Source organism: Engystomops pustulosus, chromosome 4, assembly GCF_040894005.1.
Source record: "Engystomops pustulosus chromosome 4, aEngPut4.maternal, whole genome shotgun sequence".
In the NCBI taxonomy this organism is placed as follows: domain Eukaryota; kingdom Metazoa; phylum Chordata; class Amphibia; order Anura; family Leptodactylidae; genus Engystomops; species Engystomops pustulosus.
Window position 1 is genome coordinate 18602123 of NC_092414.1, and position 24651 is coordinate 18626773.

The 24651-nt window shown below is 43.1% G+C and overlaps 1 protein-coding gene across 2 annotated transcripts in view; it reads left to right on the forward strand.

The window, feature by feature from the left end:
- Positions 1–24651, forward strand: part of ANO2 (anoctamin 2) — a 164854-nt gene that overhangs the window by 121190 nt on the left and 19013 nt on the right. For both annotated transcript variants that reach the window (XM_072145388.1, XM_072145389.1), the window contains 4 exons: positions 3582–3693; positions 4849–4906; positions 5903–6003; positions 19381–19529. In XM_072145388.1, coding sequence (XP_072001489.1) covers positions 3582–3693; positions 4849–4906; positions 5903–6003; positions 19381–19529 — 420 coding nt within the window. The remainder of the gene's footprint in view (positions 1–3581; positions 3694–4848; positions 4907–5902; positions 6004–19380; positions 19530–24651) is intronic.

A 24651-nucleotide genomic window follows, 5' to 3' on the forward strand; every position in this document is an offset into this window, starting at 1 on the left:
TCAGCCACCAGACCAAACTTTCTACCTGAATACAGACCCTAAACCGAGGCCTTTCATCAAATTCATATTTCATACCAGACCCTCTTACGAATCCAGCCCAACCTAAACCCGAATACAGACTCAAGACCGAGCCCATTTATCGTAATCATTCAGACCTGAGACTGTACCTTCTAACCAAATACTGACCCCATTTTAAGCAATTGGGGCAGATTTACTTACCCGGTCCATTCGCGATCCAGTGGCGCGTTCTCTGCGGTGGATTTGGGTCCGGCTGGGATTCATTAAGGCAGTTCCCCCGATGTACACCAGGTGGCGCTGCTGCGCTGAAGAGCATCGGAACGCACTCAAATACTCCGGCCTATCTTGGATGAAGGTAAGTGCAAGCTCTGCGACACTTTCGGCTTTTTACATGTGGCGTTTTTTCTGAATCCGTCGGGTTTTCGTTCTGCCACGCCCCCGATTTCCGTCGCGTGCATGCCAGTGCCGATGCGCCAAAATCAGATCGCGTACGCCAAAAACCCCGGGCAATACAGGGAAAATCGGCGCAAATCGGAAATATTCGGGTAACACGTCGGGAAAACGCGAATCGGGCCCTTAGTAAATGACCCCCATTGTATCAAATTCAGATCCCATACTAGACCCTCTAAATGAATTCAGCCCCTAGATCAAACTTTCTTCCCGAATACAGACCGGAGAACTGACCAAAGTCCATAAATGGATACAAACCCCAGACTGCCAAAGCAACTTGCAACTTGGACTCCTAGTCACTACCTTTTTTGGTGGTCCTTGTCCCCTTTTTGTACGAGAAGCGGCAAGCGTGCAGATCGGCATGCTGGGAATTATAGTTATGGCTGTCTGTCACTTCCGCATACAAGAGGCCTAATTTTTCTGTATACAAGACTGCTAATAGTCATCTTCACTCCGCACCTACATGACAAGTCATAAAATTCTGTGGATTTTTGTGTTTGTGCTCAAGTCTCTTGGATTTACCTAGAAACCACCTGTCATCACTTCTAAATAGGTTGAAAATACCTTCAGAAATATCTATACAAAGCATGAGTTACATCTTAAAATGTTATTCTCAGAAACAAAGGGGCAGCAATATTGATTGACTACCATTGAGCTAGGGATCAATGGGCTACATTTATCACTTGTTTTTTCTGTTGTTTTTGCGCCTTTTCATTCAGGCGCACCGTTTTTGCGCCATTTTTGCGACTAAACGCCAAACTAGCCGCGCAGCAAAAATAAGCAGCTTTCCCTCATCTATCTTACCAATCCAGATGTTTTGCTGCGCTTAATGATATTCATCACTTGCAACGTTTTCATTTAGGCGCAAAAACACTCCAGCCCGAAGGTGGCGTTATCTGAGAAGAAAGCACTGAGCCCCTTTGCAGAACAGCTCATTTCTAGCAGCAAAGCTCAGCCAGACACTGGTACATATAATACAGACATGAGATACTCTGCAGACAGGAGCTGCAGACTCTATTTACAGTTCATCACCTTCTATTTACAAAATATTCTGCAGAATCCTGAGCTCACAGCAAGACAGGAGAGAAGTTTGCACAAGTTTGCAGAATGTTGCAGATACTACAGACAAGTGTCCCCCATGTAATTCTGCACAGTGTCTGAGGGGGATACTGTGCAGAATTACAGGGGTGCAGCAGGAGACCAGCACTGGGGGAGCCCCTCCAGGAGAAGCCCCTGCTGAGGAGGTCACTGGGTGCTGGGTGTCACACACCTGGGTGCTGCTGTGAGTGTCATCTTCATTCTGGGCTGTGGGAGAAGCAGAGAGGAGCTTGTAGCAGGATGACATGTAACTGCCCGAATCTAACATTGCGCCTAAACTGCGCCTAAACTGCGCCTAAACTGCGCCTAAACTGTTTTAAAGTAAAGTGATTAATAAGAGGCATAAAAATACACTTATCACAGATGGTTGTAGCTTGTGATAATTCTGGCAAAACAGTGCGCCAGAATTTAGGCGCAACTGCTACACTTAGGCGCACAAAAGTGATAAATGTGGCCCAATATTCGATAAAGTGCGGGTCTGATGCTCAGCACACCCTCGATGCCCTCATTCATAGACCATCGTCATTTAAGAGCCTTGTATATTGGTGAAGGTCCATCAATACAAAGCCCACTTGATCTTCCTTCTTTTCAGCAATGGTTTACAGGTCCACCATAGACCACTTGATCTTAAGAGGCCTTCTACCGACCCCTTTGGTTTTGAACACCAAGGGATCAACTGTACAATTCAACGTTTGGTTTCATTTGGCATCTATGGTCCTCAAAGAAGTCTCCAACTACTCTGAGAGACTCATTAATGGAGAACTTACCTCTACTTGAGTATTTGCCATGACCAATTAGGCTTGGTGGGATCTCACTTAACATGTTCTGTGGTCTTCAAGTTGAAGGCCAAACTGTTGATCCATCATAACTCCCAAAGATCTGGAGATATGACCTAAAGATCTGAAGGTATGATGAGGCATAGGGAATGGAATTTTCCAGAAAAGTGGTACCCCCCCAAAAAAAATAATGTAAAAACACAAAGTATGTAGATTAAAATAGGGATCTATAGAAACTTCTGTATTTTCAGAAGCCTTACCAATGTAAATTCTTTAGTTTTTTGGTTCTCTGCCTAAAATATTTACTAGAAATGGATATCTACTCTAAATTTTGGACAGTTAAGCTTCTAGGGTAAGGGATACCTCACAAAGGGATCACATTTTGACCTTTACGTCTTTGATCTCTCACATTTTCCCTATAGCAAGTGAGAGACTTGTGAACTTTTTATTAATATAACATGGCTGGAGGTGTTTATTCTTGAAAGTCATCCCACGTTCCTTTGCCGTTGTCAACAGGTTTGTCAAGAAGAGGAAAGTCAAATCGAACTCCTGTAGGATTGGCCATTATTCTTAATGGGAATCCGTCAGCAGTTTTGACCATTCAGAACTTGAAACAGTATTAGATATTGACCCTGGAGAGATGTGTAATCATACGTCCTTGCATATGTTGTTAGTAGCAGCAGGACTGTGAAATATGGATTTATATTTCAGGATATAAGTGGGGAATATCCTCACACTTCTGTGCTCTGGACACACTGAAGACAATGTTAGGTATTGACCCTGGAGAGATGTGTAATCACACCATTGTGTATGTTGTTAGTAGAAGCAGGACTGTATAAAAGCACCATATGGCAGTGGAACTGGCATGCGGAGCAATAATGGCTGTGACCATGGATCGACAATGTGACCCAACAAACACCAAATGTCCATTGTATGGCTAATTCTACATCACATAGTCCTTGCCTAGTTATACATATTGATGGAGAGCACAACAATAAAGGAGGATGATGTAGCATTTCCACCAGGGTCCAAGTGCCTAAGGTCCCAGAAATCCCTCTATTACTCAATAACAGGCCCATATTAGTAGGGGCGCCATCAATAGTAGGTGGGAGCCCATGTACAACTGTGCCAACAATCTTCACACCAGGGGTTTATTTTGGATTGTTCTATAGTCTTCATGTCCTGTGTACAGGTTTTTGAACATTTTCATCAAGGGTTAATGTATTTTATCTCACACAGAGGTACCCAAAACTGAGAAAACCTTTGAAGAGCGGTTGATACTCAAGGCGTTCCTTCTGAAGTTTGTGAACTCCTATGCCTCCATATTCTATGTGGCCTTTTTCAAAGGGAGGTAAGTTGTACCTCGAAGCGAAATTGCAAGAGTAAAATGATATCGTAGAACTTGTTTTATCAGTATCGAGCTACATCGACCAGCGCTCAAAGGAAACAGATATACTTTGGTTAACTTCTCCTTTCAGCCCAAACATTTTTGGAACACTTCCAAATGTTTGTTCAGTTTCCAAAGACTTTAAAAATGTTCAGAATGTTTCAAAAAGTTTGGAATATTCCAAAAAGTTTTTCGGTGTTCAGGAAGACCAAAAAGTTTTCAGATCTCCAGAAAGTTCTAAAGAGTCATGAAAGTTGTGAGTAAGGTGTAATGTAGTCAACGACCCTTCCCTTTGGCCAATGAGGGCCAACACATGATTAGTGATGAGCCGCTACTGCCCCGATGAGCCTCCTTTTGGCCCTGATTGTGAGTGTGAGTGTTACTGGTTGGGGAACCAAGTGTTACTGGTTAGCGGTGGGGGACCAGAACAGGTTTACCAAATTCCTGGAATTTGAATGGGTCTACTCATCACTAATCGTGTGTTAGCGACCCCAACGAGTAACCACCACAATAGGTTATGGCATCTTCGGAGAGCTGGTTAGTGCTGGCCTGTTTGAATGTTGATGGCATTTAAAGAGTTAATGCTCACCATCGGTGAAGTTGAGTTTGAACCGGGCACCGAACCTTAACTTTGCGGTCTGGGTCCACTCAACACTACACATGACCACTGAAGTTGTCATGAACACTACCCCATTCTATCATGATCTGAGTAGACTGGGTTAGCTGAAGCTTCTCCCGATTTTTTACAACAGTTTTGGGTCTGAATTGAATTGGTCGATGTTTCTCCAAAATTCCTTCACCTGGTGTGTCAATGATTAGAGATGAATTCGGGTTCATGTTGACATATTGTCGGATTGGCACTTGAACATCCAACGAGCCACTAGCTCGTGGCCAGCAGGCCACCTCTATCCATGACCACACCTCAACACTCACTAGGACTCACTATGGGCGTTATGATGTTTTTGATTAGTCAAAATATTAAAAAACATTGAAACATAAGAAAGGGTACATTAATGCAAAATTTAGCTCGAGCTGTTCATAAAAATTAGCCATTATTGAGTATGATTCATTGATATTTTTGGTAACTATGTTTTTATTTAAACTTTTTTCATCCCCTAGGTTTGTTGGAAGGCCTGGCAGCTACGCATATATATTTTATGGTTATAGAGTGGAGGAGGTAGGTAAATTTATAGTCATCAAAGGGGAATTTTAGCAATAAACTTTTGATGACTTATCACTCCAGCCTATCAGAGATTGGACAACACACAGGGGCAGATTTACTTACCCGGTCCATTCGCGATCCAGCGGCGTGTTCTCTGCGGTGGATTCGGGTCTTCCGGCAATTCACTAAGGCAGTTCCTCTGACGTCCACTAGGTGTCGCTTCTGCGCTGAAGTCTGCCGAGGTCCGCCGGAGTCCACGATCCATTGCTGGGTGAAGGTAAGTGAGTGTCCAGGGACACTTTCTTTTTAAAGCGGCGCTTTTTCCAAATCCGTCGGGTTTTCGTTCTGTCACGCCCCCCGATTTCCGTCGCGTGAATGCCGGCGCGGATGCGCCACAATCCGATCGCGTGCGCCAAAATCCCGGGACAATTCAGGAAAAATCGGCGCAAATCGGAAATATTCGGGTAACACGTCAGGAAAACGCGAATCGGGCCCTTAGTAAATGACCCGCATAATGACAAGTCCTTAAGTCTCTTAATTCCTTTTAAAGAACAGTGCCTTAAATTGTGTAGTGGCCATGTTCAGTATTGCAGCTAAGTTCTGTTCACTTCAAGGAGACTGGGCTTCAACAAGGGAGTGCAGTTGATGAACATGACATAAGGAAGTGTAAGAAGTACTTATTTCACAGTACAAATTTACCTCAGCCAATTGTTGCAAAAGCCAGATTTAAAGGGATTGTCCTGTTTCCGAAAAAATTCTCCCCTTCAAAAACTACAAAAGATCTAATAATTAAATTCACATGAACTATGAGAATTTTGCAATGGATTTGCCACAGAATTACAGTCAAATCCACGCTTGATCTTTGTAGTTCCATGTAGAACTTTCCTTAAAGGGGTTGTCCCACCAATACACCATGGATTCACTCCTCTTGGCTTCAGTTTTAGTCTGTAATGTATATATTATGTAACATGAATAAATGGAGCTTATACGTTGCTGTGGTTCTCGTGACAGTGTGCTCCCGGTGGATGTCTGATGGAGTTATGTATCCAGCTCAGTATCATTATGTTGGGGAAGCAACTGATCCAGAACAACTTGTTTGAGATCGGAATACCGTGAGTAACTCCTTTATCTACATAGCTCTATGACGATTTTTGACATTTTAGGATTCAACAAAAAGTCAACGTCCAACCATGAGCACCATATTGCTATCTAAGCTAGTCCTCAGAGATGGATTTAGTATTTTTGGTCCCCAAGCAAAATTAAGGTTCCCCTAATACATATATCCTCCTTTACTTGGGTTCTATGAACATGAATGAGGGAACGCCCTAACCTCCCAGAAATCACAATCCACTCGTGCCGGACATGACCTAGTCCTTTCTAGAAGATGTTTCTGATGTGAACAAGCTGCCTATCCAACTACAATAGGTTCTGTATCTGCTGCTTGATGTTGACATCTGTAGGTTATAGACAACCCCGTGGGGTTAGTGATTCGAGGATCACGTTCCCTCATTTTCTGCTCCTTGGTTTGGCCCAAAGTTCGAACCATAGTAGCCCATTGGAGCCACTTCCTCCATGAATGTTTGCCATAGCATCTCCTCATTGTTTTTTTCCGACTAGGAGGCTTCACAATCTTAAAATGTCTTGTAAACTTTCTTGGGTTATTATTGGGTTAATTATGTGTTATTTATGGGTAAAGTTTCTGCTCCTTGGTTTAGCCCAAAGTTCAAACCATAGTAGCCCATTAGAGCCAGATACTCCATGAATGGTTGCCATTGCCTACATCCCCTCCTAGTTTTTTCCGACTAGGAGGCTTCACAATCTTAAAATGTCTTGTAAACTTTCTTGGGTTATTAATGGGTTAATTATGTGTTATTTATGGGTTAAGTTTCTGCTCCTTGGTTTAGCCAAAAATTCAAACCATAGTAGCCCATTGGAACCGGATCCTCCATGAATGGCTGCCATTGCCTACATCCCCTCCTTGTTTTTTCCGACTAGGAGGCTTCACTCTGTGAAATCTTAAAATGTCTCGTAAACATTCTTGGGTTATTTATGAACACTTCAGAAGTTTCCTTCATCTTCATGTTTACATATTCCCGGATTAGGATACTGTAAGCAACATGTTGTAGATGCCTCACCGGCACTGGATTACGGATAAAGAAAGGGGATTTAGTAATGAAATGAACGGAACGAAGAAGAATTCATCCATGTCATTATTACAAGGACGGTGAAGTATGTAAACACATGACCTAGGCTTTATCTCCTGATATCAGGTCTGTCCTGCCATTTTAGGAGAGCCTGGGACCTAAGTTATGCCTGAAACGATAACAGAGGGATTTTACGAGGCACGTGGCACAGCAGGTGGTGAGGGTCACCGTGTGGAGGATGTGTAGTCCTCAAATTCGTCCTTGGTCTATGGCTTGTTTACGAGATTTTACGAGACGTCTGTTGAGATCAGATCTCTGGATGTTCTAATAGTGGCTTATATCATCGGGTAAAAATTGTGCTACTTTATGTTGCCGTCACTGGATTCACATTCCATTGTGGTTACAGAAACAGATTTTTAATACTATGTTTTCAAATACTCAAAGACCAAAGAGTTGGGCATAGCATAAAAATATTGTAAAACCTCTAGGAGAGGACTACCAAAAAGGGCAGTAAAAATGGTCTTCGAGAGAGGTGGCCATCAGAGGTGTTCTAGAACTGTGGGCCCAAAGAACCAGAGGTGTCATTATTAGGAATAATGTCAGACGTTGGTTCTTTGGGCCCACCAAGGTAAAATAATTATTGGGGCCCAAATTTCATCAATTTCTTATAGTTTCCATTTCTGGATTGTCTTCTTCTGGAACTCTAGAGCTCAATTTTGTGTTTGGACCCACTCTTGATACCATATAGTAGTACTCTGTAGTAGTGGGTCTGACCCTACTCATGAATATTGATTCTTTCTATATGCCCCATTAGGGTATATTAATAGAGTAGTTTCTTTTACTCAGGATCTACCTTTATTAGCCAGAGCACCTACAGAAAACAGTAGCCAATCACTGACCTGGATGAACACCATGGTGCTTTCACCTCTTCAAAAAAAACACCACTTCACTCACACACCTCCTATATGCCATTTCTTTGTCTCCCACCTTTGTCTACTCTATATATAATGGAAAAACTGGATTTGAGGACAACAGTGAACCCTAAAACCACAGCTCCCCAACAGCCCTGCCTGTTTGCCTCTGCATATCCTAGACCAGTGTTCCCCAACCACCGGTCCGCGGCCCAAGACCGGGCCTTGGAACACCTGGTACTGGGCCGCGCCTGGCCTCTGTAAAACAAAAAAAACCCCACCAAATAATGCACTGCTCTATTGACGACAAGCGTCATGATGTCACAACATCATGCTTTTAGTGTAGGGAAGGAAGAGAAGACTGTTGCAGGGGAATGTGTAAGGTAAGTATTCTTGTTTTTGACAGAGTTCGGCTGGGAAAGGGGACATTGGAAGCATATGGTGAGGGAAGCAAAGGAAAGGAGACATGGAGGGAAGACATAATGCAGAAAAGGGGACATGGGAGGGGAGCATGCTACAGGAAAAAGGACAATACAAGTTGGGGTGCTTCTTCAGGAAATGGAACAATGTAAGGTGGAGCATTCAAATATACATTTTTAGCTATGAAACTATGACACCAGACCGCAATCCCCCACCGAACTGATCCCTGGAGAAAATGTATGTTTACAGCTGGTCCCTGGGCAGAAAAGGTTGGGGATCACTGTCCTAGACCATACAGGACAACCACGAAGATGGTGCCTCCCTATGCCAAAGTGCAGACACGAAACAAGACAAACAAATAAGCAGACAAACACAATAAGGGTGGTAAACAATCTGGGTCACAACTGAGATAGCATATAAGGTACAGAATCACATACACAAAAGGATAAACAAAAATGAGAGCCAAATATGGGAAACGAGAAGTACAGACGTATAGAGCACGAACAATAGAGCTAATACGAAAACATTTAAGCGTGTTAACTCTTGCTGGTCCAGAGCAAGGTTTGCAGAGATCCAGTACGAGGTGGTTCATCAGCAGTATAGCCACAAGAGCACTGTTCAGACTGTTGACTGAAATGCACCAGATGAAATTCAGCATCTTCTAAGCCTGACAGTACGAACTGTGGAAGAACCTGACACAGAAGTAACACTATAGCCCCTCCCCTGCTGACCATTCTCCTTAAATCCCACCCTTGCTTTAGGCAAAGAAACAGCTCTTTAGCTATTGGTTGTACCAATCAAAAAAAGTAACTGTATAACTGTCTGTATGGATATTGGTATAGACATAGGCAAAACTAGCAAAAACAAAGGTATATAGCTGATATTGTATTGTACTTAAAGGGGAAGTCATTCAAACAAACCATATATTCATTAGACGGCATAAGCTCTAATGATATGTGTATGATCCAGAATTAGTGAAGGCACCTTTCCTTTAAGGGTCAGTAGAAACCTCCACTAGATGGCAATCATCCACTGAAATTGAGAAAGCCCAAACAATGTCAAACAGTGGGTCTGCTCTCTCTAGTAGGGTGTCAAATAATAAAAGTTGATATATCTATATATATATATATATATATATATATATATATATATTTGAGAGAGACCCATATAGATCCAACTCAATGAAACGTGGAATACATTTTATTTTTTATGGACCTATATGAGTCTATATGGGTCTAATATTGTATATTATTCCGGAGAAAAAGATGAAAAGGATTTACAAATAACACCTAAAACTCTATAAGACTTAGGATTTCTTTGTCTATAATGAGTCTTTGGTTGTGGTATTGGTATAGTCCAACCAAAACTGGAATCATTTCAAGTTATCTGAAGCCTGAGCAGCTAAGACTCTCTTCTATGGAGGACCCAGCCCTTCTGTAGATTAAATAGATTGTTAATTGATTTAATTAGGCAACCTGCGATTCTCCAAGCTACGGCTTGGCTGGTAGAGCATGCTGGGAGGTGTAGTTTCCCAACAACTTTAGGTTGCAGTCTCTTGACTAGTACGTACTAAAGTGAGTTGTAGCTTTAACACTGGCGCCATTTCAATTCCATAGTCACATTGTATACATTCTCTTTGTGGATGAGCAATTAAGCCATGAGAATTACTTCCTAGAAAGTGATTAGTGACCCAAAGGTGGATTTACGGAAGAAATGAAATCTGGATGCGGGCGCCGAGTGATACAAAGCATTCCTAAAATTGTAGTAATTGGGTTATAAGCTTTGATAAGTCAATGGAAAAGCCTGCAAGATTTAGGAGCTTCGACCTCTGGGCACGAATAGTCCTACATCATCTAAACAAGTATTTATAAATTCTTCCATTGGATGTTTGTTTTGTTCCTTCTATAGCCTTAAAGGGATACTTTATCTGCCTCATATTAAAGGTTGAATCATTCTTAAGGGGAACATGTCACCGTATTTTGAGCTATTCTAGCTATTACCGGCGTGGAGAAGGAGGAGGACTAGCTGGGAGTGAACATTGGAAGGTTTGTTGGGTTCAGGCATCTGGATGATGTTGGAGAAGGGGAGGAGTATCTGGGAGTGAGGACGGGAAGGGTGGTTGGGCTCCATTAAGTAGGAAGACATCGGAGCAGGAGAGGAATAGAGTAGAGTGAGTACGAGAGGCGTGGTTGGGTTTCAGCATGGAGGATGATAATGTTGGAGGGGTGGAGGACTAGCGGGAGTGAAGAAGGGAGGGGTGGTTGGGTTTCTGTCATGGAAGATGACGGCAGATGATGGGAGGAGTAGCTGGGAGTGAGTACGGGAGGGGTGGTTGGGTTTCTGTCATGGAAGATGACGTCAGATAATGGGAGGAGTAGCTGGGAGTGAGTACGGGAGGGGTGGTTGGGTTCAGGCAAGGAGGATGACATGAGAGGAGCAGAGGAGTAATTGGGAGTTAGGCGGGAGGCATGGATGGACTCAGATGTAAAATAACTGTCCCCTATGACTCACTCCTCATCCCGGCAGGCTATAAAGTTGTTTTTATGGTGATAAAAAACCTTGATAAAAAAAAGGGTGGCCCTTACTTTAGAGAGTACTATGGGAACCTGTCAATAGCTAGAACAGCTCTAAATGTGGTGACAGGTTCCTTTTACGTAGATCGGGCAACACCCCATCACCCCCTTGTACTCAAAACCTCACCATGGGACCAGAGACATAACTTGAGATCGCGTAGATAGAGACATAACTTGACATACCGTAGATCGGGCAACACCCCATCACCCACTTGTACTCAAAACCTCAACATGGGACCAAAGACATAACTTGAATCCATAGCTGGCCCAACCATCTTCAGTGTTATAGTGTATGGTCCCATCCAGGGAAAAGTCCTTTGAGGCTCTTGGGAATGCATAAAGTCACATCCTCTGTACCCCCTCAAGTTAGACTCTTGATAGGGACTACTTTTTTGGCCGCGGTGGAGCCATAGAGCTTACTTGCAAGATGGTAAATGCAGCAGAAAGCTACCTCCCAGCCAGATATACAGGAAGTAATGCCCAACTTTTAAAGTTTTTTATTTTCCCATTGAAGGAGACTGGAGATATGATCTCCAAATGTTGATATAAAACATGTTTAGATTTCTTTTATCTTTGTATTGTCTGGGACTAAGCTTCCTTAATCTTCACTCAAAACTTGGCAACGTGCAGCCAGATGCCTCCAAGCCATATATTATTAGGCCCCACCCTTTCTTTCAAGTTTTTTAAATTCTATTTATTACCAGGGAGCAAGAAGAGACAACATAGTGGGGCAGATTTACTTACCCGGTCCGTTCGCGATCCAGCGGTGCAGTCTCTGTGCTGGATTCGGGTCCGGGATTCATCAAGGTAGTTCCTTCGCTGTCCACCAGGTGGCGCTGCTGCGCTGAAAAGCATCTGAACGCACTCAACTTCACTGAGCCGGACCAAGTGAAGGTAAACGCGTCCCAAGCGACACTTTTATTGTTTTAAATGCGGCGGTTTTTCCGAATCCGTCGGGTTTTCGCTCGGCCACGTTCCCCGATTTCCGTTGCGTGCATGCCGGCGCCGACGCGACACAATCCGATCGCGTGCACCAAAATCCCGGGGCAATACAGGGAAAATTGGCGCAAATCGGAAATATTCGGGTAACACTTCGGGAAAACGCGAATCGGGCCCTTAGTAAATGACCCCCAGTGTCTCAAAATCTTCTTAAATGTAGATGTCGGATATTGAAAAAAAAAATTTTCAACCTTTCTGCTCCGGGTTCTTCCTCACTCTCTGCTCCTGGTCTACTCTCCGATAGAAGTCAAATAAGACATTTCTGAATTTTGTATGATGTGGAACAGCAAAAATAGCTGAAAAAGTTGTCTATAAATCAATTTTGGTAATAAATTTCCAAAAATATATTTCGAAAAGTTGGAAAAAAAAATTCCAAATTGACACAATTGTTAAGAGAAAACATTCCTTCCATGACCATATTTAATCAAAGTCTTAAATCGACCCTTCCACGTAAACATGTCCGTAAACATTAAGTAATAACAGACTATGCAAGGGCTAATTGATGCACGGGGAAGGCTGAAACCTGCAATTGCCATATTTCAGCAGAATTTTAGAGCTTTTACTAGTGTCAAATAAGCACCAGATTTCCCGTAGGGACACAAGGCCCAGTCAGCTGACCGGGAACTGTATAATTATCTCATTACATTAATCTTGGGCAACCTAAGTGCCTCATACAGTAACATTTCATCTCGAGGTTGCAAACTTTAGGGTCTCGGTTTTCGGCATCAGATGCTGCTTTGATGTTCTCCTCCTGCTGTTTGTTGAATTTGAAGATCAGAATTTTGTCTCCGACAGGGAATTTTTTTAACGTCACGGGGATAACACAAGAAAAATGAGCGAAATAAGTGTTAAAGCCTCCAGAACGACTTATATTCTCAAATACTGGGGCTTTGATCACTGGGGGTCATTTACTAAGGGGGCGATTCGCGTTTTCCCGACGTGTTACCCGAATATTTCCGATTTGCACTGATTTCCAATGAATTGCCCCAGGATTTTGGCGCACGCGATCGGATTTTGCCGCATCGGCGCCGGCATGCACGCAACGGAAATTGGGGGGCGTGGCTGAACGAAAACCCGACGGATTCGGAAAAACCGCCGCATTTAAAAAAAAAATTTGTCACTCGGCACGCGCTTACCTTCACTCAGCCTGGCTCGGTGTACTCCAGTGCGTTCCGATGCTCTTCAGCGCAGCAGCGCCATTGAGCAGATTTACTTACCCGGCCCATTCGCGATCCAGCGGCGCGTTCTCTGTGGTGGATTCGGGTCCGGGACGATTCATTAAGGTAGTTCCTCTGACGTCCACCAGGTGGCGCTGCTGCGCTGAAAAACATCGGAACGCACTCATGTTCACCGGCCTATTCCAAGTGAAGGTAAGTGCAAGCTCCGCGACACATTTTTATTTAAAAATGCGCCGGTTTTTCTGAATCCGTCGGGATTTCGTTCGGCCACGCCCTCGATTTCCGTCGCATGCATGCCGGCGCCAATCCAATCCCATGCACCAAAATCCCGGGGCAATTCAGGGAGAACCGGCGCAAATCGGAAATATTCGGGTAACACGTCGGGAAAAGGCGAATCGGGCCCTTAGTAAATGACCCCCAATATGTCTCATCACATTGGGTGAAGCTGGTCTACTTCCAGATGCTCTGTCTTTGATTCTAAAGGTCAAGTATTTGAGATACTGGAGGGGTTGGGTATGGAAGATTATGTAGGGTGCCCCGTACTTTGATCTCGGTAACACTGAAGACGGTGGTCTTTAGGTAAAATACTCAGGAGTCAGGACGACCCAGTAGACCACCAGAAAGGTCCACCAGTTTTGACAAAGCAATGGTCCAAAGCCCAGGTCAACGTTAATCAATCCTAATCTTAGTGACTGTCTTTCCCGTATTCCCCAACTTTTAGATAAACAGCGATGAAGTTCCCACCCAGAAAGTGTAGAATTTTATCTATTTTTTACTTAAAATTTTAAGTCTTTTTTTTTTTTCTTAAAATTTCATTTCATGTTTAACAATTACTATATTTTATGATATACTTCTGTATACCCAGGGGTCCTGGCTCTCCAAAATTAACATATTTTTCAAGTCATATCAAGCTGTAATTGCTCAGACGAGGCAGATATTTCACGGCAGGTCGAGACTTGGGGAAAGGAACATACTTTTTCCTGTTCTGTAATTACAGCATTTAGAGAAGAATGCTACTACAGCGCATAACTTCTCCCGCTTCTCCATTCATAAGTTTACAGGGGTTTTAGGGGTTAACGACCTATAAAAATATCCTTTAAACAAAATCATAATAAAATTTTTCAAAAATTTTTTTCCCCCAAGGATTAAAAATTTAAAGGTGAGTTCTAGAACTATGAGATCAATGACCTATCCTTAGGGACACGTTCGGCCGGCCCAGAAGTGTCGGTGGTCATGTGACTGCTGACCTCTGACACTTTCACTGGAGAGGGAACTATGATGTCACTGCTGATGATGTCACTCCTGTAAACCCCTTTGATCTTAGATAACACCCCCACTAATAAGCTATTTGACAAGAGTCTGGCCTTTTCACATCTCACCTAGCACAGCGCCGTATATTACATAGTGGCTGCACTTGGTATTGCAGTTCACCCTTTTCGTTTGAATAGGAATGAGTTGTCAATAGGTCACATGACCGATCATGGGAAGTATCATTCACCAGAGCACCACTACCACTTCAAGCATCTGATCAGTGGAGTGGAGGTCTCAGGTATTTAAAGGAGTTTTCAGGGTCCAAGAATGGCCATTAATATTTAATTGTTGGGGCAGCGTCGTGATGGGGGGTGGTGGTTTCATAGGTTCCTCTGCAGAACACTAAAACAAGTAGAGGACCGATTGATCATCACATACCTTTCGATGTTTATACACGAATAGCACCATACATACTATTGTGGCTGTTCTTGGTAATGCAGCTCAATTAAGCTCACTATAGTATAATAAATGGAGAGAAGATCATTGATTTGATCTGAAAGATCTGTTTTTTGTTTGACCATCTCATCTCTAGGTTTCCTCTATCATCTAATGTGCCTCATAGATGAAAAAATCTATACATTTTAGAAAAAAATTGCAGATAGTAGGAAGACTATAATAGTTCTTGTACATCAGGAACCTTTTTGTAAGCCAAAGTGGAAACAAGATCATCTCTCTCGACCCTGGAGGACACAACATCACCTGACAATTCATGTATTTCCTACTGTAATACTTCATTCTGCCTGCTGAGGCAGTGCAGATTAATGGAACACCCACTAGCTCTAAGGGTTAAGCAGTTTTTGGGGGAATACACCAAAAAGAAATGTGGCCTCACACAATAGCTAAGCCCACACTGAGGTACGATACTAGAACACTTAGTAATAACAGGTTATAAACTTATCAATACTGGGAACGGCACAGAACATGTTGTTCGAAAGCGCTCCTCCGGCCATCAAAGAACACAAAGGCAAACAATATAATGTCAGTCACGGTTATTAGTCTGGAGTCTTAGCAGAACATTTGAGCGTCTGATCGGATTGCCAGCACTAAATTATCAGAATGCTGCCCAGGAGCACGCGCCGTTACTAAACTTGCACATAATGGGGTCATTTACTGAGGGCCCGATTTGCGTTTTCCCGACGTGTTACCCGAATATTTCGGATTTGCACCGATTTTTCCCTGTATTGCCCCGGGTTTTTGGTGCACGCGATCGGATTGTGGCGCATCGGCGCGGCATGCACGTGACGGAAATCGGGGGGCGTGACCGAACGATAACCCGACGGATTCGGAGAAACCGCTGCATTTAAAAAAAAAAAAAGTGTTGCGGGACACGTGCTTACCTTCACCCGGAATAGGATCGTGAACTCCAGTGCATTCCGATGCTCTTCAGAGCAGCAGCGACACCTGGTGGACGTCGGAGGAACTGCCTTAGTGAATCGCCAGAAGACCCGAATCCACCGCAGAGAACGCGCCGCTGGATCGTGAATGGGCCGGGTGAGTAAATCTGCCCCATAGTGTAGTCATGGGTTATATCTTCTCTGTTGAAACCACAGGAAACCATAGGGGGATCTGTCAGCAGGTGACACCATACAGAATGTAGGAAGTAGTATGTGTTGTTCTTCTAGATCAATGTAAGCAGACCTTTGTGTATGTTGTTAGTAGCAGCAGGACTGTGAAAAATAGATTTATATTACAGAATTGTAACACTGCTGTGCTCTATGCACCGTACTGCCTCAGAGCCCCTACCCTGATCTAAGTAAAAGATATCATAAGTAGTGATAAGCGGACCCGTTAAAATTTATGTCTAAATTCAAAAAACCTGTTTGTGTCCAGGTTTGGGTGCCAAACTTGTACCCCAACTGGTAACACCCACGATCGGTGCTTTTTTAAATGCTGCTGGCAAATGCGCCAGCTGCGGGAGGATCATCGCTTCCGATGATGTCACCAGGGACTGGCGATCCTCCCCAAAATGGTGAAACTTTGTAACTGCTGCTAGCAACTTAAAGCATTTAAAGCGTTAATGGCCAACGATTGGTGGGGGAGGTTAACAGTGGGGGGGGTGGGGAGCTTGGAGGTTTGGAGTTGGGTCCGGGGGAGAAGCGATTAGTGTGGATTGAGACTGTCATGAGCCCTGGGCTGTATGAATGTTATAGCCCCTACTTGTCTGATAGTCACTACATATGGTACTAGAAGCTTTTTGGGGAATGGAGGATGTGTCCCTCCTGCTTGCTTTCAATCTGTGGTTTCAGGACCTTCAAATGTCCTGAAATGGCTCTTGTGTAAATCTAATTTGAGAGCTAGAACAGATGTAAGAGGATTTCATGGGTGAAGGTCCTTCTCAGTATAACATTTTGTGGGTGGCTTGGGTGGCCATTGGCCCCTTAGAAGGCTTGGGCCTTGGTCTACCACCCAAACCGCCTATATTTTAACCCACTACTGCTAATCATAAGCTTCTGGTTAGATACTACAGCTATCACTCAGAAGGGAGGAGCTGCATGGCAATTTAATGCATAAATGGCTCAGCTGTGTAAGGACATGCCCCGGGTGCTGGGGGACTGGGACCTCAGTGACTGGGACTACAACCTCCTCTGTGACAGATTGTCAGGGTGCATGTACTTGGTAGTCCAATCACTTCTATGGTATTGGGCAAGACATGTCCTGGCATTGCCATAGATGCGAAAGGAAACTTTCAGTCCCTTTCCCAATGGGTGAGGGACTCAACCTTCCGATCCAGCAATCTGTAACTTATCCACTATCTTGTCAATAGGGGATTCGTTATATTGGTGTGGTCACCTCTTTAAGGCCCCAAGCTAGGTTGTTGCACAGAACCAGAACATAAATAATGGTAGATCTCCATACTTTTGTGCCCTGAGATCCCCAGACCACAATATAGATGCTTCCTATCTTTCATATTATTTAGTGGGGTCTCTGCCTAAATACTACATAAAAACATCATGAAATAATATAAGATAATTATCTAAAACTTTTTGGAACCATGGAATTGAATGACGTTAAAGCTCAGCCACAATATTTCACACTTCTATGACCAAAATTTACAGTAATAATACCAAAAAGGTCAAGGCAGGTAATACAATCCTCTAAAATGTCATGACGAAATCAGGGGGGAATAAATAAAGCTGGAAGGGTGACGCTTTTCACTGCCCTACTCTCAAACTTAAGGAGGATTAGTCCTGAAAAGCCCGTGTCGTACCTCCCAAATTTCAAGGGAATGAGAGAGGGGAAGAGTAGGAGGCCAATATGTATTGTCTTGTTGAGCCACGCCTTCAACCACTCCCAGTACCCACCCCTGCTTAAAAGAGGTGTTTATAATGCATACACCAAAGTGGTTTTTTAAGAAATTATGGAATGCCCCCTGTGCTGGGGTAGGAGCTACCCCCAAAAAACTGAAAAATGACTTGTTGTGGTGGTTTCCAGGTCTTTGTCTTCTGATAGTTTGGTCGGAGACATAGAGCAAATGATCCTGAAGACTGTCAGAACAAGCAATACTTTCTTCTTTTAGTTACCCATGCCCCTACCCCAGGGGTTTTATCAAGATTCCTGGAAACCTCTTTAAAGTGGTATTTCAATCTTAGGTATCTAGAACATTTGAACTTGAAAAAATATCAGTTCCACCAATGTGATTGAGGATTGTGAAAGTAGAAAACATACTGACCCTGGCTCCCGGTTCCTGTGTCCCCTCTGTTATTACTGGTTAAGTCCGGCCAGATGTTCTGGGGGTGACAGGACCCTCTTCGGCCTAATAAAACTGTGGGACATGACTTCCTCCGACCACAGGAGGTCACTTCCTTTGTTGTCCCCAGATCTTATAAGGCCACTAACTGGTCAAAGCATCTCCTGTCAACTTCTAACGACCTGTGAATCACTGCCAAATATAGAGTTTTGACCACTTAGTGGCTGTTAAGGGGCAGTTACCAAAAAATCTGAAATTTATTAGTAGCCCTAAACCACCTTTATTCAATAATATGGGATTAGTGGAGGGTTTATGTATGTTGGATACCGACAATAGGGCCAGGACACACGCCCCATTCATCAGTATGCATTCCATGCATGACACAGAGGTCAGTGACTCACGCCTTCCCAACGATGACGTCAACAATGTCTACAGTAATGTACTTGCTCATAATAGTCTTAAATTTAGACTTTTTTTAGGGGGTGGGATTATAACTGTCAACTTAACCTCTGTTTATTGACCATGACTGGTTACTTCAGCTCAACTCTATTTCTTCTCTACCCTTGTGTTGGCTCCACCACTATAAACAGCTGGTTATTGGTGGTCCTAGGTTCTGATACCAACTCAATTGATTGGTTTGTGTGGTGAGTCTTCTCTGGGTTTGCGTTTGTACCAGCTAAAATTAGGAGGTAGAGTGGGAGAGAGCAGTAACCTGAACCAATGATAAAGCAGGGGGTGTGCCTAAGACGTCTTGTAGGCACTACTTGAGTATAGTCAAGGATCTCTGTTTGGACCTAAGAGAGATGAACAAACAAGTGTGTACCTCCTGAGTAGAGAATGCCTTTATGAGGTTTTCTTAGATTTTGTAGCATGTCCATCAAGAAGGACAACCATTGAGGCCCTCAAAAGTCTCCGAAAGTGGTCTCTCATCCCTTGTTTACGGTGAGTATAGTGGCCGTTCACTGTAGTAAATATAGAGATGCTCTTTCAAGTCAAATTTGTGGATGGTTGAATTGATGACATCATCTCGAGCTGTTGTAATTCCTTAGGATATGAGTCATTATCTTGTTTTATGGATGGTTATCAAGCCGTCGTTTCTTCTTTCAATAAAAAGTGATTACGTTTGGTCTGCCAGAGGTTTTTGTCCAGTTTTCAGGATAGGATGAAGCAGACTATCGTATTAATGTAAAAAAAAAAAAAACTATAATCGATGGGGCATAAAGCCAAACATTTTTAAAAAAAATGTATTCTGATTTTATTTGCAGAAAGCTAAAGAAACTGTTTCGGAAGCTGAAGGATGATAGGACAGAGCCTGGTGAGCACAACCTCAACAGCTCAAGAGAACCTCAACAATGGGACAGGGATTACGCTCTGGAACCCTTTACCGGACTTACCCCGGAATACATGGAGATGAGTAAGAACCATATTTACAGAATTTCCTAATACTAGGTCACTAAAGACTTGTCTGAAACGTAACCTTAGGCTAGGTTTACATTTGCCTCAGGCATTGTGAGTTGTCACAAAAACTTGTGGGACTTGGGGCAATCCCTAAGGGTCGATATTGACTTCATTGTTGCAGGATCCCCAATCTGGACAGGACAAGAGGTGACTATCTCTTGGGGTAGTCCCAATATAGGTAGCGCCCTGGCCCAGATGAGATAGGAGACACCAGGCCGAGAATGATCTCTAACAGGCCAAGGTCGGGACAAAGAGAGTTGGAGCAGAAGCTGCATAGGAGGCATAGGTCAGAGTGGTCAGCTATGGTTTAAGGCTAGATCAGGAAGGGTCATCACCAATAATCAAAAATTTTTCTTTAAAAATCATGGTTAAAATATGTTGAGTGACAAAATGATGGGCACCATGGTGAGAACTTAACAGATACTATCACTTTCAATAGGGTCCACTAACGTTTTGCTCCATCATATAGCAGATCCGTATCAATCTTTCTGTTCCTCTCCAAAAATTTTCCAGTTGTATGTCACCATTTTCAACACACGAGGGTGAACGAGGACAGCACGGGGGCTCAGTGGTTAGCACTACAGCCTTGCAGCACTGGGGTCCTGGGTGCAACTCCCAGGTCAAGATATGCAAAAAGTTTGTAAGTTCTCTCCGTGTTTACGTGGGTTTCCTCCGGGTCCTCTGGTTTCCTTCTACAATCCAAAAACATACTGGTAGGTTGATTAGATTGTGAGCCCCATGGGGACAGAGACTGATTTGGCAAGCTCTGTGTGCCCTATATAAATAAAAGAAGTATTATGATTATTAATCAGTGGCTACATTCTACATTCTAATCAATACTATCAGGAATTGTTAGGAGCTTGAAGTGTTGGACCTATCAGGTCCAGATAATCAACATGTACATTCGGGAAAACCCCTATGAGATATAACGTTGCTGATATATGGAAGCGACTTCCTTGGCCATACCCAACAACCATATTTCTTGACTTTAGAAAATACCTGCTGTAGACACATCCACCCAGCCCATACGATATGTACAAATTAAGAGTAAACTTTTGTGAAAATCAGGGAAGACTTTGACGTTTTGGATCCCAAAAACATCCCTAGATGTGTTGGTCTGTTCTCCTTCTTTTTCTCTCATTTACATGTATAATCCACATCTTAAAGGAGATGTCACTGGTGCCTGGCCGAATTGTAGTCTCTGCAAACAATTACCAGCATGAATCATCGAGTTGACATTTTGCTTCCGGTACAGAGGGTGATGTTTTTTTTCTGAGTGTTTTTGTTCATTTCATAGATGTTTTTGGATGACCGGCAGCTGAATTTTAGCCAATGACATCAGAGGTAGCTCTAAATACAGCTTGACCTATGAGTAAGTCCTGGCTGTGCTGGGGGCATTATTGTAATGTGCCCCGTGAAAAATTGAAAATAAAGAGGGTTACATTGTGTCATGGTTTGATAATTAGCCGGAGAATTAGCATGGAGGGGGTCACATGTCACATATAATGAGGGCTTTGTCAATGTTATTTATAGGTGATGACAAATTCTAACTTTTTTAGCACCCGATTACTTGGTAGTGACAAGAAAAGTTATTGGAAGATTAGTCCCGTTGACTTGACCACCCAATGTTGCTGACTAAGGATAGGTCTTCATCAGTAGTATCAGTATCAGAAGGAAGACCTTCATCCTCTACTACGTAGTGAGGTGAAGCCTTTGGAGATGTCTAATAGCTGTGTGCCCATCAGCACCCAAATCTAAGCTCCAAATTTGCAATACCTACAGCTCTGGACCTTCACCAAAGCACCTGAACTAATGACTATAAAGAACCTAGATCTTATCACCCTGTAGGAAGATTTAATCACTCTGACTACTGTAGTCAGGGAGCAAGGAGGGGGAAGTCTATAGAGTTGGTAACCAGAAGACGTTATCCATCTAGGCTTCTATGATCATCCTCTTGCCAGCTTGTTATGGCTGATACCATAGAACAGTGGACTACATTTAGGTTAATATGTTGCCCCTTCGAGATACTCATTCCAAAAATTTCATTCCCTTCACCGCTATACTGCTTCCTCTTTATTTTCCTGAATATCTTAGACATCCATATTTCTGATTTTAAGGCTTTCTATTGCAATGGATGGTTATACTTCTCCCCAATGTAAAGTAATGAGGATAACTAGAATGTAGGTAACTAGATAAACCTAGATACCTAAACTCCATGATGGTGATCTGCTAAGTTAATAGGCCAACCCTTTTTCATTGATTTGTACCATTTGGCAGCATGGATATAGATTATTCTTACAGAATTGGAGCATTATTACCTCTAAATTAACCAGGCTCCTAGTAGGACCCATAAGTGAATCAAATCCAGCACCAGACACCTATATTTCAGGTCATAATACTAAGAAGGAGATTGTGTTGCACACATTCAGATTTTGGCGCATTGTCGCCGCCTTTCATGCAACAGAAATCGGGGGGCGGTCTGCGGACTGAGCGCGGGATTTAACTTTTTGTGTCGCAAGATCAAGCACTTACATGCACCAGGAAGAAGAAGGTGAACTCCGGGGGACCTGAGCGGGGAAGCGACACATGCAGGATAGTGGTCGCACGATCTTCTTGAATCGCGGCAAATGTGCATTCCGGTCGGACAATGCACTTTCGGGGATCGCACAGGACAGGTAAGTAAATGTGCCCCCCTGTGTCCAGTCTGAATGGGGTGTTTGGAGCGCATGCGCAGAAACTCTATGCTCAGGTCCATCGGAGTAATGAAAACTGCAAATTGTATAGACCTAACCCAGAATACAAATGGCAATAGAGTGTCAGGGGGTGCTGAATGTTGGACCTCCACTGATATGCCAACACCCAAAAAAAGCTAGGTCATCAATTTCTATGCAATAAAAACCCCTTTAATTCAGACCCCTAAATACCAGATGTTGCCGGAGGAAAAAATAAATGGATGGTTTACAAAGCACGGTATTCGTCTGTGTACGTTACACGCAATTAAAAACGAATTATTCATATTGCAAAAATTACCCACAAAGATTTTATTTTCCCAACTACAAAAGATCCCTTCATCAGTCCCGTCACACCGCAGTATTTTATATTACCCTACAATTATAGTATTAACCGGAATAATAGAGGGATTGTTTTTGAACAAAGTTTTACGACATTGAAGACTTAGAAGTCATCGACAGGACACAGAGGAGAAAACAGATGTGGAAGTATTAATACAGGGTGAAGTTTGAGGGGTTCTCCATAGGGAAGGGCATCAATGTCAGATCAGTGGGTTTCTGATACCTGGGACCCTCATTAATCAACTATTTTAGGTGTCAAAATAATAACAAAAAGTGGGGCCCAAAGTCCAGCTTTACTTGTATATGCTGGACCTTTGAGGCTGGGAGTTTGACAGAATTTGTTGATTGGTGGTGGTCCAAAGTGTTGGCCTCCCACCAGTCTGGAATCATTAACTCTACTCTGGATAGATCATTCATTACTAAAAATTTCACTACAGAACTGACTTGAAAGGTGTTGTACCAAGTTATATTGTCATCGCCTACCCACGGGATGAAATCATTGGAGGTCCAACCTTGGTGAATAACAAGAATGGTGGAGCCATTCTTACTAATTCATGCAACGAGGTTGGGCGTGTATCCTTCCATTTATTCTGTAAGTTGTAGAGCACTGATCTGGATATCTCAGGCAATCTTACAGACCGTGAATTGGTGGGTCGGAGATACCCTAACACTCAGTGATTTCCAACACTCCCATAGTATTGGATGGTGTGCCAGGAAGCATAGACAGCCTACCGTTCCATGATGAATAGGTTCTGTCACAAAGAGTCATGGTGGGATTATTTATCTCCATAGCTATGTTCATGTCATGTATGTCTATGGTTTGCAAACAATGTAACATACCTGTCCATATCTGATAACATTTAATCTGTGGAATGCTAGAACTTTCTATAACATTTGAGGAATCATATGTAGAGCATTTAGTGCCTAGAAGCTCCTGAGAGGTAAAACAAACATCGAAAAAGAAGATCTGTCAGGCACTAGGCTTTTAGGCTTTTCATGTAAATGTTGAGATCTAATCATGAGGGACCTATGTATATATAGTTTACTTGTCTAAATTGTGTCAATGTACCATCTTCTTTTAGATCTTCCATTGACCTAAGTTTGTATAGGCTTGTGCAGTTCTGCTACCAAAAAGTTCATGGTCACCATCAAAAGCCTCCACAAGTGTGGAGCAAAACAAATCTTCCTTCAGGTCTTTTTGGTTAGGTCACTTGTATGATATGTTCTCAAAGTTGAGCATGTCTCCACTGAATACCCCATCTTATACCAGACTTAAATACCGGGGCACATTTACTTACCTGGTCCTGTCGCGATCCCTAAGGTGCGTTGTCCGACGAGGATGAAGTCTGCCATGATGCAACAAGGTCGTGTGCCCGAGATCCTGCATGTGTCGCTTGCCCGCTCAGGTCCAAAGGAGTTCACCTTCTTCTTCCTGGTGTATACAAGTGCATTGTCTTGCGACACAATTTGAATTTTAAATCCCACGCTTAGTCCGAATCAGTGGGGTTGTCCGATGGCCACACCCCAATTTGTGTCGCATGAAAGTCGTCGCGATTGCGCCAAAATCCGATCGAGTGTGCAAAAAACCCAAGTTAAAGGCGGCGCAAAACGGAAATAGTCGGGAAACGGAAATGCATTCCGCGGACCTTTAGTAAATGTGCCCCACTGTGTCAACCAATAGATCCGAACTTTTGGTTCATCTGTGATCTTCACTCTATGGCTCTTGACTAGTTTTGGTAATGTCCCACGTAGCAACTACTTACAGTATTTCGATGGATTTCCTATGTGGATAAGTGCACTGGGGTCTTGCATTTTAGTAGATTTGAAGAACCTACCAGATACCAGAAGTGACTGTAGTCACAACAACAAACCCTGTGTCACTTCATCCCGTTGATGGATTCCTCATTGGCCATCTTCACATGGGGAAATATTCCACATATTCAACCCTCCCGAATAACAAGTAATGTCAAATATTTTTCTTTTCTGTTAAGTGATCTTGTTATTTTA